The following is a 20,003-nucleotide window of genomic DNA, read 5'->3' as shown; positions in this document are numbered from 1 at the left end:
GTGGTGAGTACATGTGCGGTGTTCCTTCTCTAGATTGTTATAAATGAGGATATGTTCACATTTGATGTTTAGTCCTAATTTGATCCCATTTTAGACCTGATGTGAACTTGGTTTGGTTTTGTTCTAGTCCTTGTTACATCATCTTCTTAAGAAATCTTGAGTATTATTGTTGAATGGGATTAACTCAGGAAACAGATTACCTTCATTTGCCCAAGTAACCTCAGATTCACTTAAGTAATTAATTGTTTGTAGAACTAGTCTGGTTTAGTCCTGGTTTAGTCCTGGTTTAGTCCTGGTTTAGTCCTGGTTTAGACCTGGTTTAGTCCTGGTTTAGACCTGGTTTAGTCCTGGTTTAGTCCTGGTTTAGACCTGGTTTAGTCCTGGTTTAGACCTGGTTTAGACCTGGTTTAGACCTGGTTTAGACCTGTTTTAGACCTGTTTTAGACCTGGTTTAGACCTAGTTTAGACCCGTTTTAGTCCTGGTTTAGTCCTGGTTTAGTCCTGGTGTAGAGCTGGTTTAGAGCTGGTTTAGTCCTGGTTTAGTTCTGGTTTAGACATGGTTTAGACCTGGTTTAGACCTGGTTTAGTCCTGGTGTAGACCTGGTTTAGACCTGGTTTAGACCTGTTTTAGACCTGGTTTAGACCTGGTTTAGACCTGGTTTAGACCTGTTTTAGACCTGTTTTAGACCTGGTTTAGACCTAGTTTAGACCCGTTTTAGTCCTGGTTTAGTCCTGGTGTAGAGCTGGTTTAGAGCTGGTTTAGTCCTGGTTTAGTTCTGGTTTAGACCTGGTTTAGACCTGGTTTAGACCTGGTTTAGACATAGTTTAGACCTGGTTTAGTCTTGGTTTAGACCTTGGTTGGTCCTGGTTTAGTCCTGGTTTAGTCCTGGTGTAGACCTGGTTTAGACCTGGTGTAGTCCTGGTGTAGACCTGGTTTAGACCTGGTTTAGACCTGGTTTAGACCTAGTTTAGACCTAGTTTAGACCTGGTTTAGACCTGGTTTAGACCTGGTTTAGACCTGGTTTAGTCCTGGTTTAGTCCTGGTTTAGAGCTGGTTTAGACCTGTTTTAGACCTGTTTTAGTCCTGGTTTAGTCCTGGTTTAGTCCTGGTTTAGAGCTGGTTTAGTCGCAGTTTAGACTTGGTTTAGACTTGGTTTAGACCTGGTTTAGACCTGGTTTAGACCTGGTTTAGTCCTGGTTTAGTCCTGGTTTAGTCCTGGTTTAGAGCTGGTTTAGTCGCAGTTTAGACTTGGTTTAGACCTGGTTTAGACTTGGTTTAGACCTGGTTTAGACCTGGTTTAGACCTGGTTTAGTCCTGGTTTAGTCCTGGTTTAGTCCTGGTTTAGTCGCAGTTTAGACTTGGTTTAGACCTGGTTTAGACTTGGTTTAGACCTGGTTTAGACCTGGTTTAGACCTGGTTTAGTCCCTGTGGACACTCAATGAGTGTGAAAAAGTCTCACTTTGTAATGACTTAGTTGAAACGTACATTCTATTGTCTCAAAAATAGCCGTCTTTTCCCCGACAATCGACTTTGACGTTCCCGTTATCACTGCACATACGTGAATCGGAACGCTACGGAAGCCTCGAAGCGACCAACGTTTATAAAAAAAAGTTTCATCCTGCAAAGTCGGTCGTCAAAGCTCCGCACTTTGTCAATATTTACCTCTCCAATTGCTTTTTCTTTTTCCCCCCAGTCGTTTGCACTCCTCCCTCGGCTCCTATCTCGACTCCCTCTATCACTTCTCCCTCTTCTCTCGCTCCTATCATCCGACAGTCGAGTAAAGTGCGCTGCCAGACAGTGATTGATCCGCCGCTGTGGAGAGCTTTGGCTGGGCACCTCCCCCTCCTCCTCCCCCCGTCCTCTCCCACTTTCACCCCCCCCCTCCAGAAACTGCCACCTATGAGCGCGAGGCGGGCCCGCTCTTCATAGATTTTTAAATTAGTGTCAGCTTTTGCCCCAAAGATGTGTTATTGACTGATGAAATAGAAACTGCGCTCGCAAACACATTCGGCCTCCGCGCTCCCCCGAGTTTTCCCTCAGCCCGGTAATTGAAAAAGTGCGAAAGGCAAAAAAGTGCACGCGTGTTGATGTCGAGTGTGTGTGCGTGTCGTGTGTGTGTGTGTACGGGCTCGGAACGGTGCTCTTTATCTCAGCGGGAAGAAAAATGCCAAAGCGGAGAGCGAGCGAGTGAGCGCGCCGAGCGGATTGAAGTGTAGCCGTGGAGATGTTTATCGGCTGTACGCGCACCTAGGCCCAGACAACAGTGTTATGGCGGCGTCTAATCCTGGAAATACACAGAGGAGAGGAGGGAATATGACGGATCGGAACGGCGGCGTTATGTAACATTGAGGGCGCGCGAGGGTGTGCGTTTACAAAGTGGCTGGCGAGGCTTTGGGGCCGATTGAAATGAATAGTAAGAAATGGGAGTCTGGAAAGCGGGTTTGAGCGGTCACCGGGAAACGAGAGCGTTGTTCAGTCTGCGGCGAAAGATTGTGGGAGTGTTGGTGTTTCACTGACTCCAGAGCAGCAGGGAAAGTACGCACCAAACTTTATCATCTTGGACTTAGCAAGATTTTGACTGATTGTTCAAAAGGTGTCTAAATCTGAGCTCCTACTCAACAAAAATAAGGACACTTTTTCTCTAATAGTTTACTCAAATACCTGAAGATGATTCCGAATATGTACAAAACAACAACATTACCTTTGCAGGATATTTAAACCAGGTTCTGTACATTTTTATGATTGATTTGTCCTAAATATGTGCAATTTTGGCCATGTTTACACACAATAATTATAATACATTATGAAAATCTTAATGTATGTATTTCACCTGCAGTGACTAAGTGCTTATAAATGAAAAAGTAGTGCTTATTAACGCCTTATACATATGTATTAATGAACCTTATTTTATCTTATTACTAAAGATAAATATGTCGTAATATTTAAGTCAATATAGATTTTTTTTGTTGGCAGTATGGCTCTTAAGATAAAATTAATTTCAATAATAAAAGGGTCATTTTTGAGCATTCGCCAAATCCCATGTTCATTATCTTATATTCCTCGTCATTAAAGTTCTCTGCTGAAGCTGTGGAGTGATTTGAGGTCATCTTTTTGTTGTATAAATTGTACTTTTAGGCCGGTTTTGTGGTGATCCTCAGGAGGTCCTCTGCTCCTCCGGGACCAACACATTCGGTCCCCTGTGATTGCATTAAACACAGGAAGCAGCCTTTACGCCCTAATTCTCTCTACCTTCTCCAAAAAAAAACATCCGTGCCAAAACTACACAAGTTTTATAACTATTTTGGGTCGCAACATTTCAAATGTGCCAACGTTTTGTGGGCACAGTGAGGACAGAACTCCACTGTAGAAGACACTGAATCTTAATGAGACTTTCCTCCTTAAATTATTGTCAAATTCTGCCTTTTTTCGTCTGTTTTTAAAGGTGCATTTTCAGATGAGAGGTCCGCCACCTGCTTGTCTCCATAGAGATGCTATAGCTTTGTTTGGAATGTTTGTTGTTTGTTGGTTTTTTCATGTTTTCTTCCAATTAAAAAAAAGCTTGAATTGCATGGAAGCTTTCTGTGTGTGGACTCGACTCTCCACAGATCTGACCTGTAACTCTGCCCTCGTCGTGGAGACTTAATTGTCGGCCAAATGTGAACTGTGAAGAGCAAAATATCACCTTTATTCTCTCATTTGAAAGTTAACAACATAACTTTTTTTTAATATACTTTATATTCAAATTTTGCATATCTTCAAAACAACATTCACAATATTATCTCATTGTTTGAATATAGCATCTAAATTTTCAATATATAGCAATAACACCTCCATGGAGACAATTAGGAGGCAGACCCGTCACCAGAAAAGTTACATAGTGCACCTTTAACACAATAATACAAATTTGAAAAAAGCAGAGTTTAACCATTATTTCCATGTTTGTGTGTGGACGACCAAGCAGATGTGACCAAGTTTGAAGAGTCTAAATGTTGTTTGTCTAACCTGTGTGTCATCTGTGCGTTTGTGCGCAGGCTCGGACATGGCCATCTTCTGCCTGCTCTGTGGGAAGCGCTTCCAGACGCAGACGGCCCTGCAGCAGCACATGGAGGTGCACGCCGGCGTCCGCAGCTACATCTGCAGCGAGTGCAACCGGACCTTCCCCAGCCACACGGCCCTCAAGCGCCACCTCCGCTCGCACACAGGTAGGAGCACGCAGCTGTTCAGGTCATACATGCACCTCCGCTCGCACACAGATGGGAGCATGCAGCTGTTCAGGTCATACATGCACCTCCGCTCGCACACAGGTAGGAGCACGCAGCTGTTCAGGTCATACATGCACCTCCGCTCGCACACGGGTAGGAGCACGCAGCTGTTCAGGTCATACATGCACCTCCGCTCGCACACGGGTAGGAGCTCGCAGCTGTTCAGGTCTTACATGCACCTCAAGCTCGCACACAGGTAGGAGCACGCAGCTGTTCAGGTCATACATGCACCTCCGCTCGCACACAGGTAGGAGCACGCAGCTATTCAGGTCATACATGCACCTCCGCTCGCACACAGGTAGGAGCATGCAGCTGTTCAGGTCATACATGCGCCTCTGCTCGCACACAGGTAGGAGCATGCAACTGTTCAGGTCATACATGCACCTCCGCTCGCACACAGATGGGAGCATGCAGCTGTTCAGGTCATACATGCACCTCCGCTCGCACACGGGTAGGAGCACGCAGCTGTTCAGGTCATACATGCACCTCCGCTCGCACACGGGTAGGAGCTCGCAGCTGTTCAGGTCTTACATGCACCTCAAGCTCGCACACAGGTAGGAGCACGCAGCTGTTCAGGTCATACATGCACCTCCGCTCGCACACAGGTAGGAGCACGCAGCTATTCAGGTCATACATGCACCTCCGCTCGCACAAAGGTAGGAGCATGCAGCTGTTCAGGTCATACATGCGCCTCTGCTCGCACACAGGTAGGAGCATGCAACTGTTCAGGTCATACATGCACCTCCGCTCGCACACAGATGGGAGCATGCAGCTGTTCAGGTCATACATGCACCTCCGCTCGCACACAGGTAGGAGCATGCAGCTGTTCAGGTCATACATGCGCCTCTGCTCGCACACAGGTAGGAGCATGCAACTGTTCAGGTTATACATGCACCTCCGCTCGCACACAGGTAGGAGCACGCAGCTGTTCAGGTCATACATGCACCTCCGCTCGCACACAGATGGGAGCATGCAGCTGTTCAGGTCATACATGCACCTCCGCTCGCACACAGGTAGGAGCACGCAGCTGTTCAGGTCATACATGCACCTCCGCTCGCACACGGGTAGGAGCACGCAGCTGTTCAGGTCATACATGCACCTCCGCTCGCACACGGGTAGGAGCTCGCAGCTGTTCAGGTCTTACATGCACCTCAAGCTCGCACACAGGTAGGAGCACGCAGCTGTTCAGGTCATACATGCACCTCCGCTCGCACACAGGTAGGAGCACGCAGCTATTCAGGTCATACATGCACCTCCGCTCGCACACAGGTAGGAGCATGCAGCTGTTCAGGTCATACATGCGCCTCTGCTCGCACACAGGTAGGAGCATGCAACTGTTCAGGTCATACATGCACCTCCGCTCGCACACAGATGGGAGCATGCAGCTGTTCAGGTCATACATGCACCTCCGCTCGCACACGGGTAGGAGCACGCAGCTGTTCAGGTCATACATGCACCTCCGCTCGCACACGGGTAGGAGCTCGCAGCTGTTCAGGTCTTACATGCACCTCAAGCTCGCACACAGGTAGGAGCACGCAGCTGTTCAGGTCATACATGCACCTCCGCTCGCACACAGGTAGGAGCACGCAGCTATTCAGGTCATACATGCACCTCCGCTCGCACACAGGTAGGAGCATGCAGCTGTTCAGGTCATACATGCGCCTCTGCTCGCACACAGGTAGGAGCATGCAACTGTTCAGGTCATACATGCACCTCCGCTCGCACACAGATGGGAGCATGCAGCTGTTCAGGTCATACATGCACCTCCGCTCGCACACAGGTAGGAGCATGCAGCTGTTCAGGTCATACATGCGCCTCTGCTCGCACACAGGTAGGAGCATGCAACTGTTCAGGTCATACATGCACCTCCGCTCGCACACAGATGGGAGCATGCAGCTGTTCAGGTCATACATGCACCTCCGCTCGCACACAGATGGGAGCACGCAGCTGTTCAGGTTATACATGCACCTCCGCTCGCACACAGGTAGGATCATGCAGCTGTTCAGGTTATATATGCACTTCCGCTCGTACACAGGTAAGAGCATGCAGCTGTTCAGGTTATATATGCACCTCTGCTCACACACAGATGGGAGCATGCAGCTGTTCAGGTTATACATGCACCTCCGCTCGCACACAGGTAGGAGCACGCAGCTGTTCAGGTCATACATACACCTCTGCTCGCACACAGGTAGGAGCATGCAGCTGTTCAGGTTATACATGCACCTCCGCTCGCACACAGATGGGAGCATGCAGCTGTTCAGGTTATACATGCACCTCCGCTCGCACACAGGTAGGAGCATGCAGCTGTTCAGGTCATACATACACCTCTGCTCGCACACAGGTAGGAGCATGCAGCTGTTCAGGTTATACATGCACCTCCGCTCGCACACAGATGGGAGCATGCAGCTGTTCAGGTTATACATGCACCTCCGCTCGCACACAGGTAGGAGCATGCAGCTGTTCAGGTCATACATGCACCTCTGCTCACACACAGATGGGAGCATGCAGCTGTTCAGGTTATACATCCACCTCCGCTCGCACACAGATGGGAGCATGCAGCTGTTCAGGTTATACATCCACCTCCGCTCGCACACAGATGGGAGCATGCAGCTGTTCAGGTTATACATCCACCTCCGCTCGCACACAGATGGGAGCATGCAGCTGTTCAGGTTATACATCCACCTCCGCTCGCACACAGGTAGGAGCATGCAACTGTTCAGGTCAGGTCATACATGCACCTCCGCTCACACACAGGTAGGAGCACGCAGCTGTTCAGGTTATACTGTTACGTGGCCTAATATACAGAACTAATATGCCAGCACCACCACACGCAACATTGCCACGAGGACAGGACACGGGCCCATCTCCAGTGTCCAGTTCAGTGCTCTGCGTAAAAGCCAAGTGTGTTGAGGGTCTAATGTGGTGTTATATCATGGCAAATGCAAGGACAGCTCTTCTCTGTAACAGACACAAGCTCATGTTTTCCCCAAATGCAAAGTCAGAGCAAACTTGGTGTAGAACAAACTTAGGCACAGACAAGAGAGCACAGGGTTTTTACGCAGAGTGCACAAGACTGGCACTCTCGAGGCTCATGGCATAAACCAGTTAGTTTTTTATAATTGTACATTTATGTATAGGCTTACAATAATGAAAGAGTTTTGTGTAATTATGCCCCCAATCACTCCAGTGAGGCAAAGGGTCTGGTCCAGATGAGATGAGCACAGATGAAGTCTGCCTAATGCTTAAATGTGCCTTTATGCTCCGCTGACAGTCGATTTCTCACTGAATGAACAAAACTGGTTTCTCCTGTGTATTTGCACCTGCATTGATCTCTCTGTGGATGAGATAATCACAATTTAAAAGTCTGAATGGTCCGCTGTACATTAATAGGCCATTAAATAACAAATTGTAATGATTGCTACATCTGCAAAGTAGATCACTCTCTGCTCATTTATTTTATTCTAGAGAAACCCCAGAGAAACATGAGTGCCCTGTCAAGTAATGTACAAATGAAACAAACGGAGGATAACAGAAGGACCTCAAACTATTTATCATAGTATTTTATATATGTATACGGTACTTTTCGTTCTATACAGCGCTCCAGAATTAAATCCGCTCCAACGAAATTTACAAAGAAACAAGACAATGTGCATACACGGTGCCCACGTTGTAAGATGAGATATTTACACGCGTCGGTTGTCTTTGGAACCAGAGTTCTCGCAGTTCTAGTTAGACTCATTTCCCAGTGAATAAGAGTTGGATTGTAATAAAACACACAGCATTTCGAAGCTTAACATACAAAGAACATGTCTGAGCTGCCCATACTGTCCCTATTGTCCCCTCTGTCCCTACTGTCCCCTCTGTCCTTGATGACTGTATGTGAGCTGATTTACCTGTGTCTTTGTCTTCACATCTGGTTCGTCTGCACATGTTGTCTCTTGACCCGTGATTCAGGTCAGGCCAAGAAAGTCTCATTTCACTGCAGCATGTGCTAAACTGCAGACCAATCAAATTCGAGAACATGAATACTTTGATCCCAGGCTCCTGAAAATCCATTTTGTATTTTTTCTTGAGTCTTCAGACCATTCATAAACGTATCTGGCGGCATTGTGTTGCCAAGGTAACGGTGGAACTTTCCTCCATAGAAATGTGTGCAGTTCCAGCGTGATGTCAGTCACAGTAAAGTAACAATAGGTAAAACTCCAGGTTTTCTAGCCATTTACACCCATTTACGCTCCTTAAGTCACGTGTCTCTCAAATAAAGAAAAGAGAAAAGCTTCTGTGTCTGTTCTCTGACAATGTATTTTCAAAAGAGAGCTGCAGGGGGAGCTCTATTTCTTTATATCTAAGTCTAAACCTGATTTATTTGTTTTATAATTAACATTTTAACAACATTTTTAGTCCGATCTAGTTGACTTGAATATTAATGCATCCAAAATTCCCTCTGTAATTTAATTTTGTGCATAAGTAAGAAACTTAAACCTGGTTCTATCATTGTCCCAAATATCAAATGTTTGCAATTTAAAAACTTAAAATGCCTTATTTTTATATAAAAACATGACATGATGAAAAACTTTCCGAATTTTTTTTCCCTCACAATTATTAAGTAAATTGTAGACTTTCCAATTGATATCTCTAAATCCCAGATGTTTTCCTCTTCACCTGCCGTGTCTCACTTTAAGCCCTCTAGCGCCACCATCGCTTACAAACGGGTAAAAACGTCTGTTCTAAAGGCACACTACAGTTCAGGTTAGGTAAAGCCAATTACCTGTGCACTGGGCTGCCCGCGCAGTGAAGGGAAAATAAGAGTAATCAACATTCAAGGATGTCTGCGTGGACCCAAACAAAACACAAATCAAAGTAATGAGCAAAGATTTAAAAAATGGCAGATAAATCAATATTTTTAGTTTTTTTGCTGTGAGTGTTTATTCTATGTTTTTGAACATAATTGAATCAGTGTTAATTTTTTTCTTAGAATTGAATCAGTTTCTTTTTTTTTTTGGCCTTTGTTTAGATGTTATTTATTTTTTTGAGATGTTTTATTTTTGAGCTTTTTTTATTTGAGAATTTTGTGTGCACTGATTTAAAGATTTTCTGTGCCTTTAATGCAAATAACATAGCACTCTTTGCATCATGTATTTTTTTTAATTAAATAAACGTATTATTAAAACTGAATTAGTTGCGAAATAAGAAATGACTTAGTTTTATTTTAGTTTTTTCTGTCTAAACAAAAATTTCCATCATTTCTTCATTCATTTTTGCAATGTTTTCAGTTCATTCAGAGCGTACGACCTAAAGTCTCTGCTCTGAGTTCGATTTGACCACGTTGCCATTCTAATTAACAATCTCCTTTTAGATAACGAAATCAAAATCCGCACTGATAAATCTTATATTGTGAGTAAAAATTGGGTCGGACATAAAAGGCGTTGAACTTTTGGCGCAGGAGCCTTTATACCTCTGGAAAGACGCGACGCCTAATCGAAAAACCTTCGCCTACATTTCACAACAGTCCATTTCAATACTTTTCACCTTTACATCTTCATCACCGCCTTTTTTTTTCCCTTTTCTTTTCTCTCCCCGGGCCTCCTTTTCCAAGCATTACACCAGTTTATACCGCCGCCCGCCGCGTTCTCATTTACAGTAGCTCACCGCGTATTAACCGCGAAACGACGTCGCCCGAACAAACCGCATTCATCCCTCGCCGCCGTCGCCAAATGAGCTGCCAGCGTATTTACACCGGCTGTTTATTCCCCGTCGAGGCCGTTCTGCTTTTCCAGCGCGTCGGAATATGAACGCGCGCCAATACATCCCGTTTTGCTGTGTGAAAAAGGATGCTCGTTTTCGTCCCCTTCCTTCCTTCCTTCCTCGTCTCGTCTCGTCTCTCCTTTCCTTTCCCTCCCTCCCTCCCCTTTAACTCGCCGCCTGTCTGCGACCTTAAATAACAGTCTCGGTGTCAGAGGCGATTTAGCTCAGCGGCGCGCGGATAAATATTTGAAAGGAAAGCCGGCGAGATGAGGGCGGCCAGGGCTATTTACAAGTCAGCCCGGGTGCAACGGTACAGGAGAGGAAGAGGAAAGAGGAGGAAGAGCGGGTAGAATGCAAGGAAGGAGGCACAATGTACGGCGTTGTCGAAATGCACAATAGTCGTCAGGGAAATTCGAAACGAGGACGCCAAAAGAAAAAGCAAAGGGCTGCACGATGTCGCTGAAGTATCAATACTGCAGTAAAGTGGCGTTTGAAGTGTCTGTACTTGAATAGTATTTGCAGAGGATAGTTTTTACTTTGCTACATTTCAAAGCAGGTATCTGGACTTTTTACTCCATGATATTTTTTAACTGAGAGGTAGATTGTGACTTTCTGCGTAAAGGTTTAAAAAAACAAAATTTTGTACATCAAATTATATAAAGATTCATTAGAATTCACCTTTTGGCCCATGATCAGTACACAGTTCTTTATTCAAATCACCAACACGTTTTACTGTACTTTTACTTTATTATTGTTTTCAAAATATTTACATCAAATACATTTTTATGTTACTTACAACATATTTTATTCTACTCCAATATCTGTACTACAGTATCGCAAGGTTTTCCATCCGACAGACGTGTGCTTTTGTTTTTTATGAAAATTGGCGTTTTAAATGAAAAAGCTTATTTAATGTGTTTTCCTAAAGTTCGATTTGTTTTAATTTAATCTTAGTTTTGTCTATTTGGTTTGTAGTAAATAATGACGAAGAAAACAACTTTGAAGAGATGAATTACTTTTTGTTAGACTAGATATTGTTGTGTTATGGTTGATTTAGTTCAGATGTTAAGGACAAATGTGGAAATGTAAAACCCTTTTATAATGTTCTTGACACTTTTCAAAGGCCTCTGCCACTTCTAATCGATGTCAAAACTACAGCGTGATAAGGTCAGGTTTGTAAGACTTCTATAACGTACAGTTGATCTTATACTAATCGACATGTGCAGAATTGAAAAAAATAGATTTGGACTATTATTTTCTGAAATATGACACATGATTATACGAAAAACTGAAGCTTTTTCAGGAGCAGAAACGAGCCCCACATCATGGCACCTCCCACTTTACTAATTACTAATAGCACATTATTGGTCATTTTTATTTTATTTTTTACATGGCATTTAAGAGGCATTTAAGAAATAAAAAGTGTGTATGTATACATATATTTATTTCTTTATTTTTCAGCCCTATACGTATAAATAATTGAAAAAAATATTTTGAAATTGAAAGTAAAATATTTAAATAGATGGAAGAAAAAAATAAAGTCAAACTATCTTGGGATTGATGCAAACAATGTTAAATAAAAATAATAAAAAAAATATGTAAGAAAATGAAGTCTAAAACTGTCTCGAGACCGTACCAAAATATGTCAAATAAAAATAAGAAATAAGAAAAAAATAAGTCTGAAACTAACTGGGTGGATACCACAACAAAATAATTAAAAAAAATATGTAACAGTCTTGAGAGTCATGTAAAAAAAACTGAATAAATAGTAAAAAATGTATAAATATTCTAGAACTATGTTTGGATGCACCAGGCTGTGATATGCCCCAATTCTAATATTTTTGAAGGTCAATACAATCATACGCATTTTATCAGTGCAATGATTCCTATTTAAATGACGGTAGAAGTTTTCCCAGTTAGTCAATCACAAACCCTTGTGACACTTGCCCTTGAGCAACACACTTCTGTCGTGTAACTGGCGCGTGATCAAAGCTGCTGCAGAATCGTAACTTCACTTTCGACTCCTATAACCGTCGTTTCTGAACCTCTCACAGTGTCACGAGCTCTCCTTTTTAAATTTGACACCCGCTTTTGTCTGGAGATTATAAAATAAATTAAGAAAAAACAAGTCTCCCCATCATCGCAGCGATCCCAAAAATAGGCCCTACCCCTCCCGAGTAGCAGACGGAGCACGCCGCGGCTACACTTTGATGTTAATAATCCGCCCCATTCGCCAGAGTCAAAAAATAGACAGGATGAATCAGGCTGCAGGCTCACCTACACGAGGAAGCAACGTTTACCCAAACCCCCCCAAACTAAAATAGTCCTTTATCTCCTAACAAAGCCGGCGGAGGTGTACGCGACAGAGATGAGTGCCTTTGAACGGGAGGGAGATCCGACCGGCAACAGGTTTGACAAAATGAAACGCAAAGGTCGTCTCAAGGTCGCTGAGCAGAAGGATTGGGATTTCGAATGTCAGAGAGCAGGGGAAAAGGAGGATTTGTTGAAGTAGTAGTAGTAGTAGTAGTAGTAGTAGTAGTAGTTGTCCGGCCGAATGTTAGAGCTGCGTGATACACATTCCACAAGACGAGAGGTGAATTGTGACAAACAGTCGATTATTGTTCATTTAGAGTTTTTAAAAACATTATCAAGCAAATACATGTTGAAATTATTGTGACGACTTCTAGACTTTTACTGATTCTAGTTTCCCTCTGGGACAGTAAAGTTGACCTTAACTTAACCTTAAAATCTGAAATTGTTCGTAATTTTTTTGACATTTTGATTTCATAATAAGGTCTTTTCATGTGCGTTGTCCAGTCTGTATAGTCCAGGATAAAATGAGCAGAATATGCCTACAATTATTTTTAAAGTAGTCACAATTATTATATTATATTCTTATATTTTGCTCTTCCATTCACTTACTCACTTATAAAACAGGAGTGAACAAAGGCGATCATCTTTCTCTTTCAGGACATGAATGCATTGTTGTCCTGCAAATATTAAAGAAGGATCATCAAAATAAGTATGGAGCTTTGAACAAAACATACGTAGAACTCTGGCATGTGTTTGTTTGCAGCGATCAGATGCAGGATCCAATTTAAAGCAAAAATTATGCAAAAATCTTCTTTAATGAGTTTTTAATTGTGCTACAACAGTGTTTCCTCATCATCAGTTTTACTCAAAGTTGTATTTAGATTCCTGCATGTTTGAGTTAATCCTGTATTGTCCTGCAACTGAGGCTCGAGTGCTCAGAAAATCCCTGTTTTTACCTACCCCCTGTCCCCACCCACTTCCCCTGTATGACACATGGAGATTTCTAAAACGTCACGTAGCCACATTTCAGAAATAAAAAAATCATAAACAATTCAAGATGAACACATTAAAATGACAATCTGCTGCTTGTTGAGGTGAAATGTCACTGTGGAGGCGGGGCTTAGCAGTTATGCAACAGTTGAACAGGAAGTCAATAGACCCGTTTCTATTTTCAAGCCGTTCAAGATCAATATTACAGTTTACAATGGACAAAATGTAAAATGATGATCTATTTATGTTATAGTTGGACACTAATTACCTGGAAAAAATATAATATTTCTCCTTTAATGTTAAATGCAGACACTGTCCACCTTGAACTGAATAATTTTCACCTTCTCAGCTTTAAAAAAATATATCCATAATCTATTTTCCCACATAAGAAAACAGGTTCTTCATCTCCCACACAGCTGTCAACACTCAAATTACAAATTCAGACGTTTCATTCCAGGTTTAAAATCTGGCAAGGACTTTGTCACATGTGGGATTTGGCAGATTTAGTATTATTTTAGTCCTGTCACGACATCAAACGCACCTTGAGCGAGTATCAGACCTATTATCTTCTGCGTCTAATGCGCGTCGGGGGCCTAGACGACAGCGCAAGCACTTAAAGGTGCACTGCGTAACCTGGGCGACGGTCTGACACCTGCTTTTCTGTAGCAATAAAAACACTTCCAATTGAATACATGAATATAATTTTAGCCCTTAACCATGTTCTAACATTGTTCTCTCATTAAAAACACATTTGGAGTTATATTTAGCTTCATTCACACTTCATTAATCCTTTTTTTAGAATCCTTTTTTCTCCCTCTGAGCCTCAAAACACACTCTGTTACCAATATTCCAGTTTTGCAACATCATAAGTGGAACCCCGAGATCTTCTGCACTGTTTATAAGTCCATAATACATTTACAGACTCCTTCTGAGCATTTCTTCTTCTTCTTTGTCAAATTGCGTTCATTACAAATGTCGGGGGCACGCTAGGTTTGTTGATGTAATTCCTTCTGCAGCCTGTAGATGGAGTTCTAACTCAATTCTCCACGTGCAAAATGCCTGACAATGTGTGCTTTTGGTAGACTGATTTTTTACTTTTTTCACTTCCTGTTCCTCCAGAGAGTGTTTAAATTGCCAATACGATACAAACAATGCTGACTATTTACCATTTAAGACGGATCTGTTTAATGCCATACTGCGCAACATCCCATGACAAAGCAATAACATCTCCATGGCGACGATCAGCCGTTCAGAAAAATCCCGCATGCTGCGCACCTGTTAAACAACCAGAGTGCATCCATCTTATTCAACACATTCTCGATGGCTCAGAATGACAACAGCCTCGCACCAGACCAACGCTTCTTCTTCTCTTTCGCTCTGTTTTTAATTGAGCCTAAATCGGACGCCGCTCCTTAATCTTTCTGCCTTTCCTCCACACAACACGTTCTTTTTATTAATTTATTTATTGTTTGGTTTTGGGTTTTTTTTTTAAAACGCGACTAGCTTCCATTAATATTCCGATGTTGTCCGGTCGTCCGCCAAATTGCCTCCGGGTGGTCTCGCGTGCGCCGTGCCGGGTCGCGTTGTCTTGTGGTCGCAGCTGTATTTGATAGCCAGCCATAGGAAAGAGGGGGGAGAAAAAGGGGGTGGGGGGGTGAGTGGGGGTCTTGGCAGAAGATGTAGCTCGGTGATTTACTAGTCCTCGCCGTACATAATGACCAGGCTAGTGTCCGCGGGCGTGTGATGTGGCTGGAAGCGGCAGGGGAAGAGGAAGAGAAAGCAGGAAGGGGACAGGGGGTAAAAGGAGAGGGAGGGTTTGTATGGGTGAGACGCAGGTGGCAGTGATCGGGGGCACCCAAGGGTCCACTCTGCGGCACGTTCCACTTCGCCGTGCCGACCGGGTGCTTGCGTGTGTCTGCCATGTGCAGACGGCAGAGGAGAGAGAGGCAAGAGGCTAAATCACGGAAACAGAAGTATGAGCAGAAATGAGTGAATCCCATTGAAATGAATCCAACTCCGAGGAAAACTAAAGACACTATTTGCACGCATCCAAAAATATAAAACAAATATTAATATTAATTATATGTACACTATTCGGAAAATTGTACATTTTCCAGACAATAAGTCGCACCTTTTTTCATAGTTTTGGCTCAGGTGCGACTTACACTTATATTTATACTTGTATACTTATACTTGGAGCAACTTATGTGTGATATTATTGGTTATTTTCACACTTGCAACCGCATTTCATACTCCTGTGCAACTTATGTATGTTTTTTTCTTCTTTTGGCTGGTCGACTTATACTCCGGTGCGACGGGTCCTGGCTAAATTCACGTCTATGCTGGACCATGAGTCCCACCCCCTGCAAGACACTCTGTCCCCGTCCCCTGCAGGACACTCTGTCCCCTGCAGGACACTCTGTCCGCTCTGGAGAGCAGCTTCAGTGAGAGACTGATCCACCCTCGCTGTGTGAAGGAAAGGTTTCGCAGGTCTTTCCTTCTGCTACTGTCAGACTTTATAACAAACACTCTTAGTACTGAACACTCGCAATACTGACCTAACCTAATACTGATGTGCAATTCTGTCATATGTGCAATTACTGTGAAATTCATGTGCAATCTATGTGCTGTCGTGACACATATTCATGTGCAATTACTGTCGTGATCACATGCAATGGTATTTATGTATTTATTTATTTATTTTTATCTTTATTATTTTCCCCTCCATCCCTTGTTGGGAAATGGGAGGTTTTGTTTATAGGAGATCTTCTACTGAAAGTGTTTTTCAGACTTCCTATAAGTGATCTGTTCTTCTGTATCTACCTCTGTATCTTCCTGCGTTGCACCAATGAAATTTCCCCATGTGGGACAATAAAGGAATATCTTATCTTATACTCCGGTGCGACTTATACTCCGGAGAATATGGTACATGAGATGTTAGAGAGGGTCAGAAATGAGCCAGTGTAAGTCTAATGTGAGGGGAACTCAAGGAAAAGTATCAAATGATGGTGTTAATATAAAAAAAAAGAGGACTTACACTTAGAAACAGTAGAAAACGTTAAACAAAGAATGAATATATAAAGAAACGTAGGCTTAAATATGGGACAATGATTTAAAAATAAACTGACAAACGTGGCCAGACTACCTCACACGACACCTCCACACGCAAAAACATTGAACTCCTGTCTTTTATGTCTGTCGACTTCTTTATTTTTCGAGGAGAAGGTGGAAAGACGCAGGTGGCGTGGCTCCCAAGGGTGCACTCAGCCCCGGTGTGTGTCGCCCCTGCCATGTGGTGACAGGGTGAGGGGCAGGGGAGGGGGGGTGACACTCAGGACTTGTCCCATTATTGAGCAGGCCAGGAGGATTGCCCCGACAAAATGAAGTCCTGTTTGCTCCCCCGCGGGGCTACACTGGTGTTTATATATGCTCGGGGTATGGCCGCGCTATAGGGGGACCTCTAGTGGTGGTCCGAGCGAAGAAGCGCAGTTGTTTTGGCCTTTTAGTTCATGTGTTGATGTTTGGGAGACGTTTTTGCTCTTTGTTATTTGATGATGATGAAGGATTTTTCATATACAATAGAAGATATAAAAGATAAGCTAAATAATAAATGATCAGTTATTTCTTGTTTCATACTTTTAGAGTAAAAGTAATTTAACATTTGAACATTTTAACTGTTACAGCGTAAAATTTTAATCTTGATGAAGAATTTTGCTGACTTTTGGTCATCAGGAGCAATTTTTCTGGTCATTTTTTAATTTAATTGCTTCGAAATGAACACAAAAATTAAGCATGATGTCTCAATAAACATTAAATGAATAAATAATAATACAAAAAAATAATAAAATGTATATGATAATAAAATAAAAAACCTAAACCTAATCCTAGTCCAAAAAAATATATTTTACTTGTCTGTCCTGTTCAAAAATGTAGTGCAGTAGAAAATAACTGCTCTCAGATGTAGTGAAAAAGTAAAAAGTATTCACTAGAAAATGAACTAAAGTAAAGTACAGATACCTAAGATGTTACTTTACTTCGTTACTTCCCACCACTACCACTGGCTGTACATTACATTACAGCTGGAGTGCAAACAACAACCCCCCCCCCTCTTTACCATGTGACATTTAAACATCTCCGCCCCCGTCGCAGAATCAACAAGACATTAAGCGTAAACAGGTCTCCATAGGTCCCCGGGAGCATTAGCATCTCCTCTCTCCCCCTTCTCCGCTCCTCTCTTCTCCCTGATTGGAGCTCTAATTAAAGGCAGGTGAATCTCGTCTCATGTCGTTGTTATTCGGCTGGCGTAGCGTCGGGCCCTCCATGATGGATTGTGATCTTCTGCATCGCTAGAAAGGGCACGCGGAGTCGCACAGAGGCGGCGGCTGATAACTTCATGCAGACAAATAAATACTGTCACTGTTTTTTTTTTGTTTTTCTTCTTTCCCCCTTTTGGTTCTCTCTTGGTTCCGTACACTTTCTCATCAGAATGGGACGCTCATCTTTCACGGCGTTACAGATTGAATGCGGTGAAAGCATAAAGACGATACCAGAGTAGATACCATGGAGATGTCGATGTGCGGTTGGATAATCCTTCAGCTAGGTGCTCGTGAGCGTGAGACGGTAGAGAAGAGGACACCCTATGATAAGCACGCACTCATGTTGGAGGATTGGATTGTTCCAGTGCGTCTGAAATGGATAGACCGTAGCTTAGGTTGTAGAGTAGCTGAGTGGTTCTTAAAAGGCGGTGGTTAATGTAGATTTCTATTTGTTGTCCAACGAAATGAGTGTATCTTCTCCTATGTCAAACATTGGTTGTTACTATTAACTTGCTCCGATCATGTCATTGTTATTGGGGCCTTGGGCAAGACACCTCGCCAACCTTGCCTTTACAATAAGTAGTAAGTGTTGATCATGAAGGACATTCTTGTGCCGTAGAAACCATTGAAGCCTTCTGCACACTAGAGGATCTTTATTTGCTGATTTGCCTCTCCGCAAGTTCAGGGAGGTGTGGCCTGAGCAGCGATTCTTGTAAAGGAATATTTGTGGTGTTACTGCTCTTGTTTGTGGGGTCGGTGTGATCCCTATTAGTTGTCGCAAACCAGTTCGCAAACTTCAAATGTTGAGGTTCCAACAACTTAACCACAGCCAATCAGAGAAGCCGACAGTGCTAGGCTCTCTGAGTTTGTGCAAGCCTTTTCATTCGTCATCAGCGCTACAGTGAGAAAGGCCTTTATAACTTGCGCTTTCTTCTAAATCTTTTGCGAGACAAATGAATGTTGCAAAATGTTCTCAGGTCTGTGAGCTTTGTGTTACGTCTTAAAATCACAAACAATTTTAAAATCCTTTAGTATGCAGCAGGCTTAAGAGGCATCTAATAAAATGTAAGGAAAAAGTGCTTCTGCATAAGTTTAAGTGGTTTGAGAGTTCTAGACTTGGACATTAAACAAAGGACAAATATTTGCTTGTCTTTTACTGGACTTTTTTTACTCTCCTGCTGACCCAACCTGAGACCTTTGTTTGAATTCTTCTTCTATTGTTGTATTTTAATAATCTGCTTCACTTGCTCCTCAAGATTAAATTATGTTAGGTATTGATTGAAAAAAGGTCTCCTGAATGTTTTGTCCAACTCAAAAAAATAAGACGGATTTCAGAATAAAAAATGGAAAACGGCTTTAAATTGAAACCCAATCTTTTCTCGGTAATGCCTGTAAATCTCTTCCTATTGTGTTGCCTATGTGATTGGCAGCAGGAAACCAAAATTAAATCCCGCTATCAGTGGGTGAACAATCTGTAATTTAACCACACCAGCACGTTGAATCTCCCGTCACTCCATCTCCTAAATCCGATCATCGCTCATCAATCTTTAACGCACCTTCCCCGTAAACACCCCCCCTCCAAACACACACCTCCACTACTACTACTACTACTGTACGGGCAGCGCATAGCAAAGCGAAAGCCCCGCGATAAAATATGCACGACGCAACGCCAAATTGTCTCTTAACATCGGGCCCACATAACGAGAAACGCAATTTATTCCGCCGCACGTCTCCCGCTCCGGACAGCCACGGTAATGAAAGACATAGGTCATTGATGGTGACTTCAGAACCTGCAGCGGGAGGAGAGGATTGCATTAAATATCCACAACATTATAGAAGAAAGATCCGGCGAGCGGGCGGTAGCAAGGGGAATGTGACGCAAGGAGCGGGGAAAAAAGAAAAGAGCAGCAACCCTCATCAGAAAAGCGGGCGACCAGAGCGCGATTAGAGTTGATGAGAGCGATCCGCAAATCATAATGTCGTCCCCCCCCCCCTTCCTCCCTGCGATCGGTGACATGTGAATATCCATTTAGACTGGAGGCCCACGAGAGACGCAAGGGAAGATCGGCGGCCCGGGCAGATTGACTGTGAAGGAATGCGCGGTCTGGTCGTGTGTGTAAATGAAATATAATCAGGAGTGAGAGAAAGGGGGTTCGGTAATAGAAAAGGCATCAATGACAAAGACAAAAGGCGACGTAATCTGCGGCTTTGTAAAAGGATTGGGACCTACGCAAGAGTCGAGGTACAGGGATTAGTACAATAGCTTGGCAATCGTATGTTGTTGGACGCAAAAGGCACTTGACAAAGATTATAGATGGGACTGTTAGAGTCAAAAAGAAGAACTTAAAATCAGATTCTAATTATGCATTTTGTGCA

At 43.2% G+C, this 20,003-nt stretch overlaps 1 protein-coding gene across 1 annotated transcript in view; it reads left to right on the top strand.

The window, feature by feature from the left end:
* Window positions 1-20,003, top strand: part of zbtb16a (zinc finger and BTB domain containing 16a) — a 235,199-nt gene that overhangs the window by 199,887 nt on the left and 15,309 nt on the right. The window contains exon 5 of the mRNA XM_072446911.1: window positions 4,033-4,203. Within this exon, the coding sequence (XP_072303012.1) occupies window positions 4,033-4,203 (171 nt within the window). The remainder of the gene's footprint in view (window positions 1-4,032; window positions 4,204-20,003) is intronic.

The sequence above is a fragment of the Eucyclogobius newberryi genome, unplaced genomic scaffold (assembly GCF_026437365.1).
Source record: "Eucyclogobius newberryi isolate DKJ021-1_F unplaced genomic scaffold, fEucNew1.0.hap1 SCAF_15, whole genome shotgun sequence".
Lineage (NCBI taxonomy): Eukaryota > Metazoa > Chordata > Actinopteri > Gobiiformes > Gobiidae > Eucyclogobius > Eucyclogobius newberryi.
This window is presented reverse-complemented; position numbering and strand designations above follow the sequence as displayed.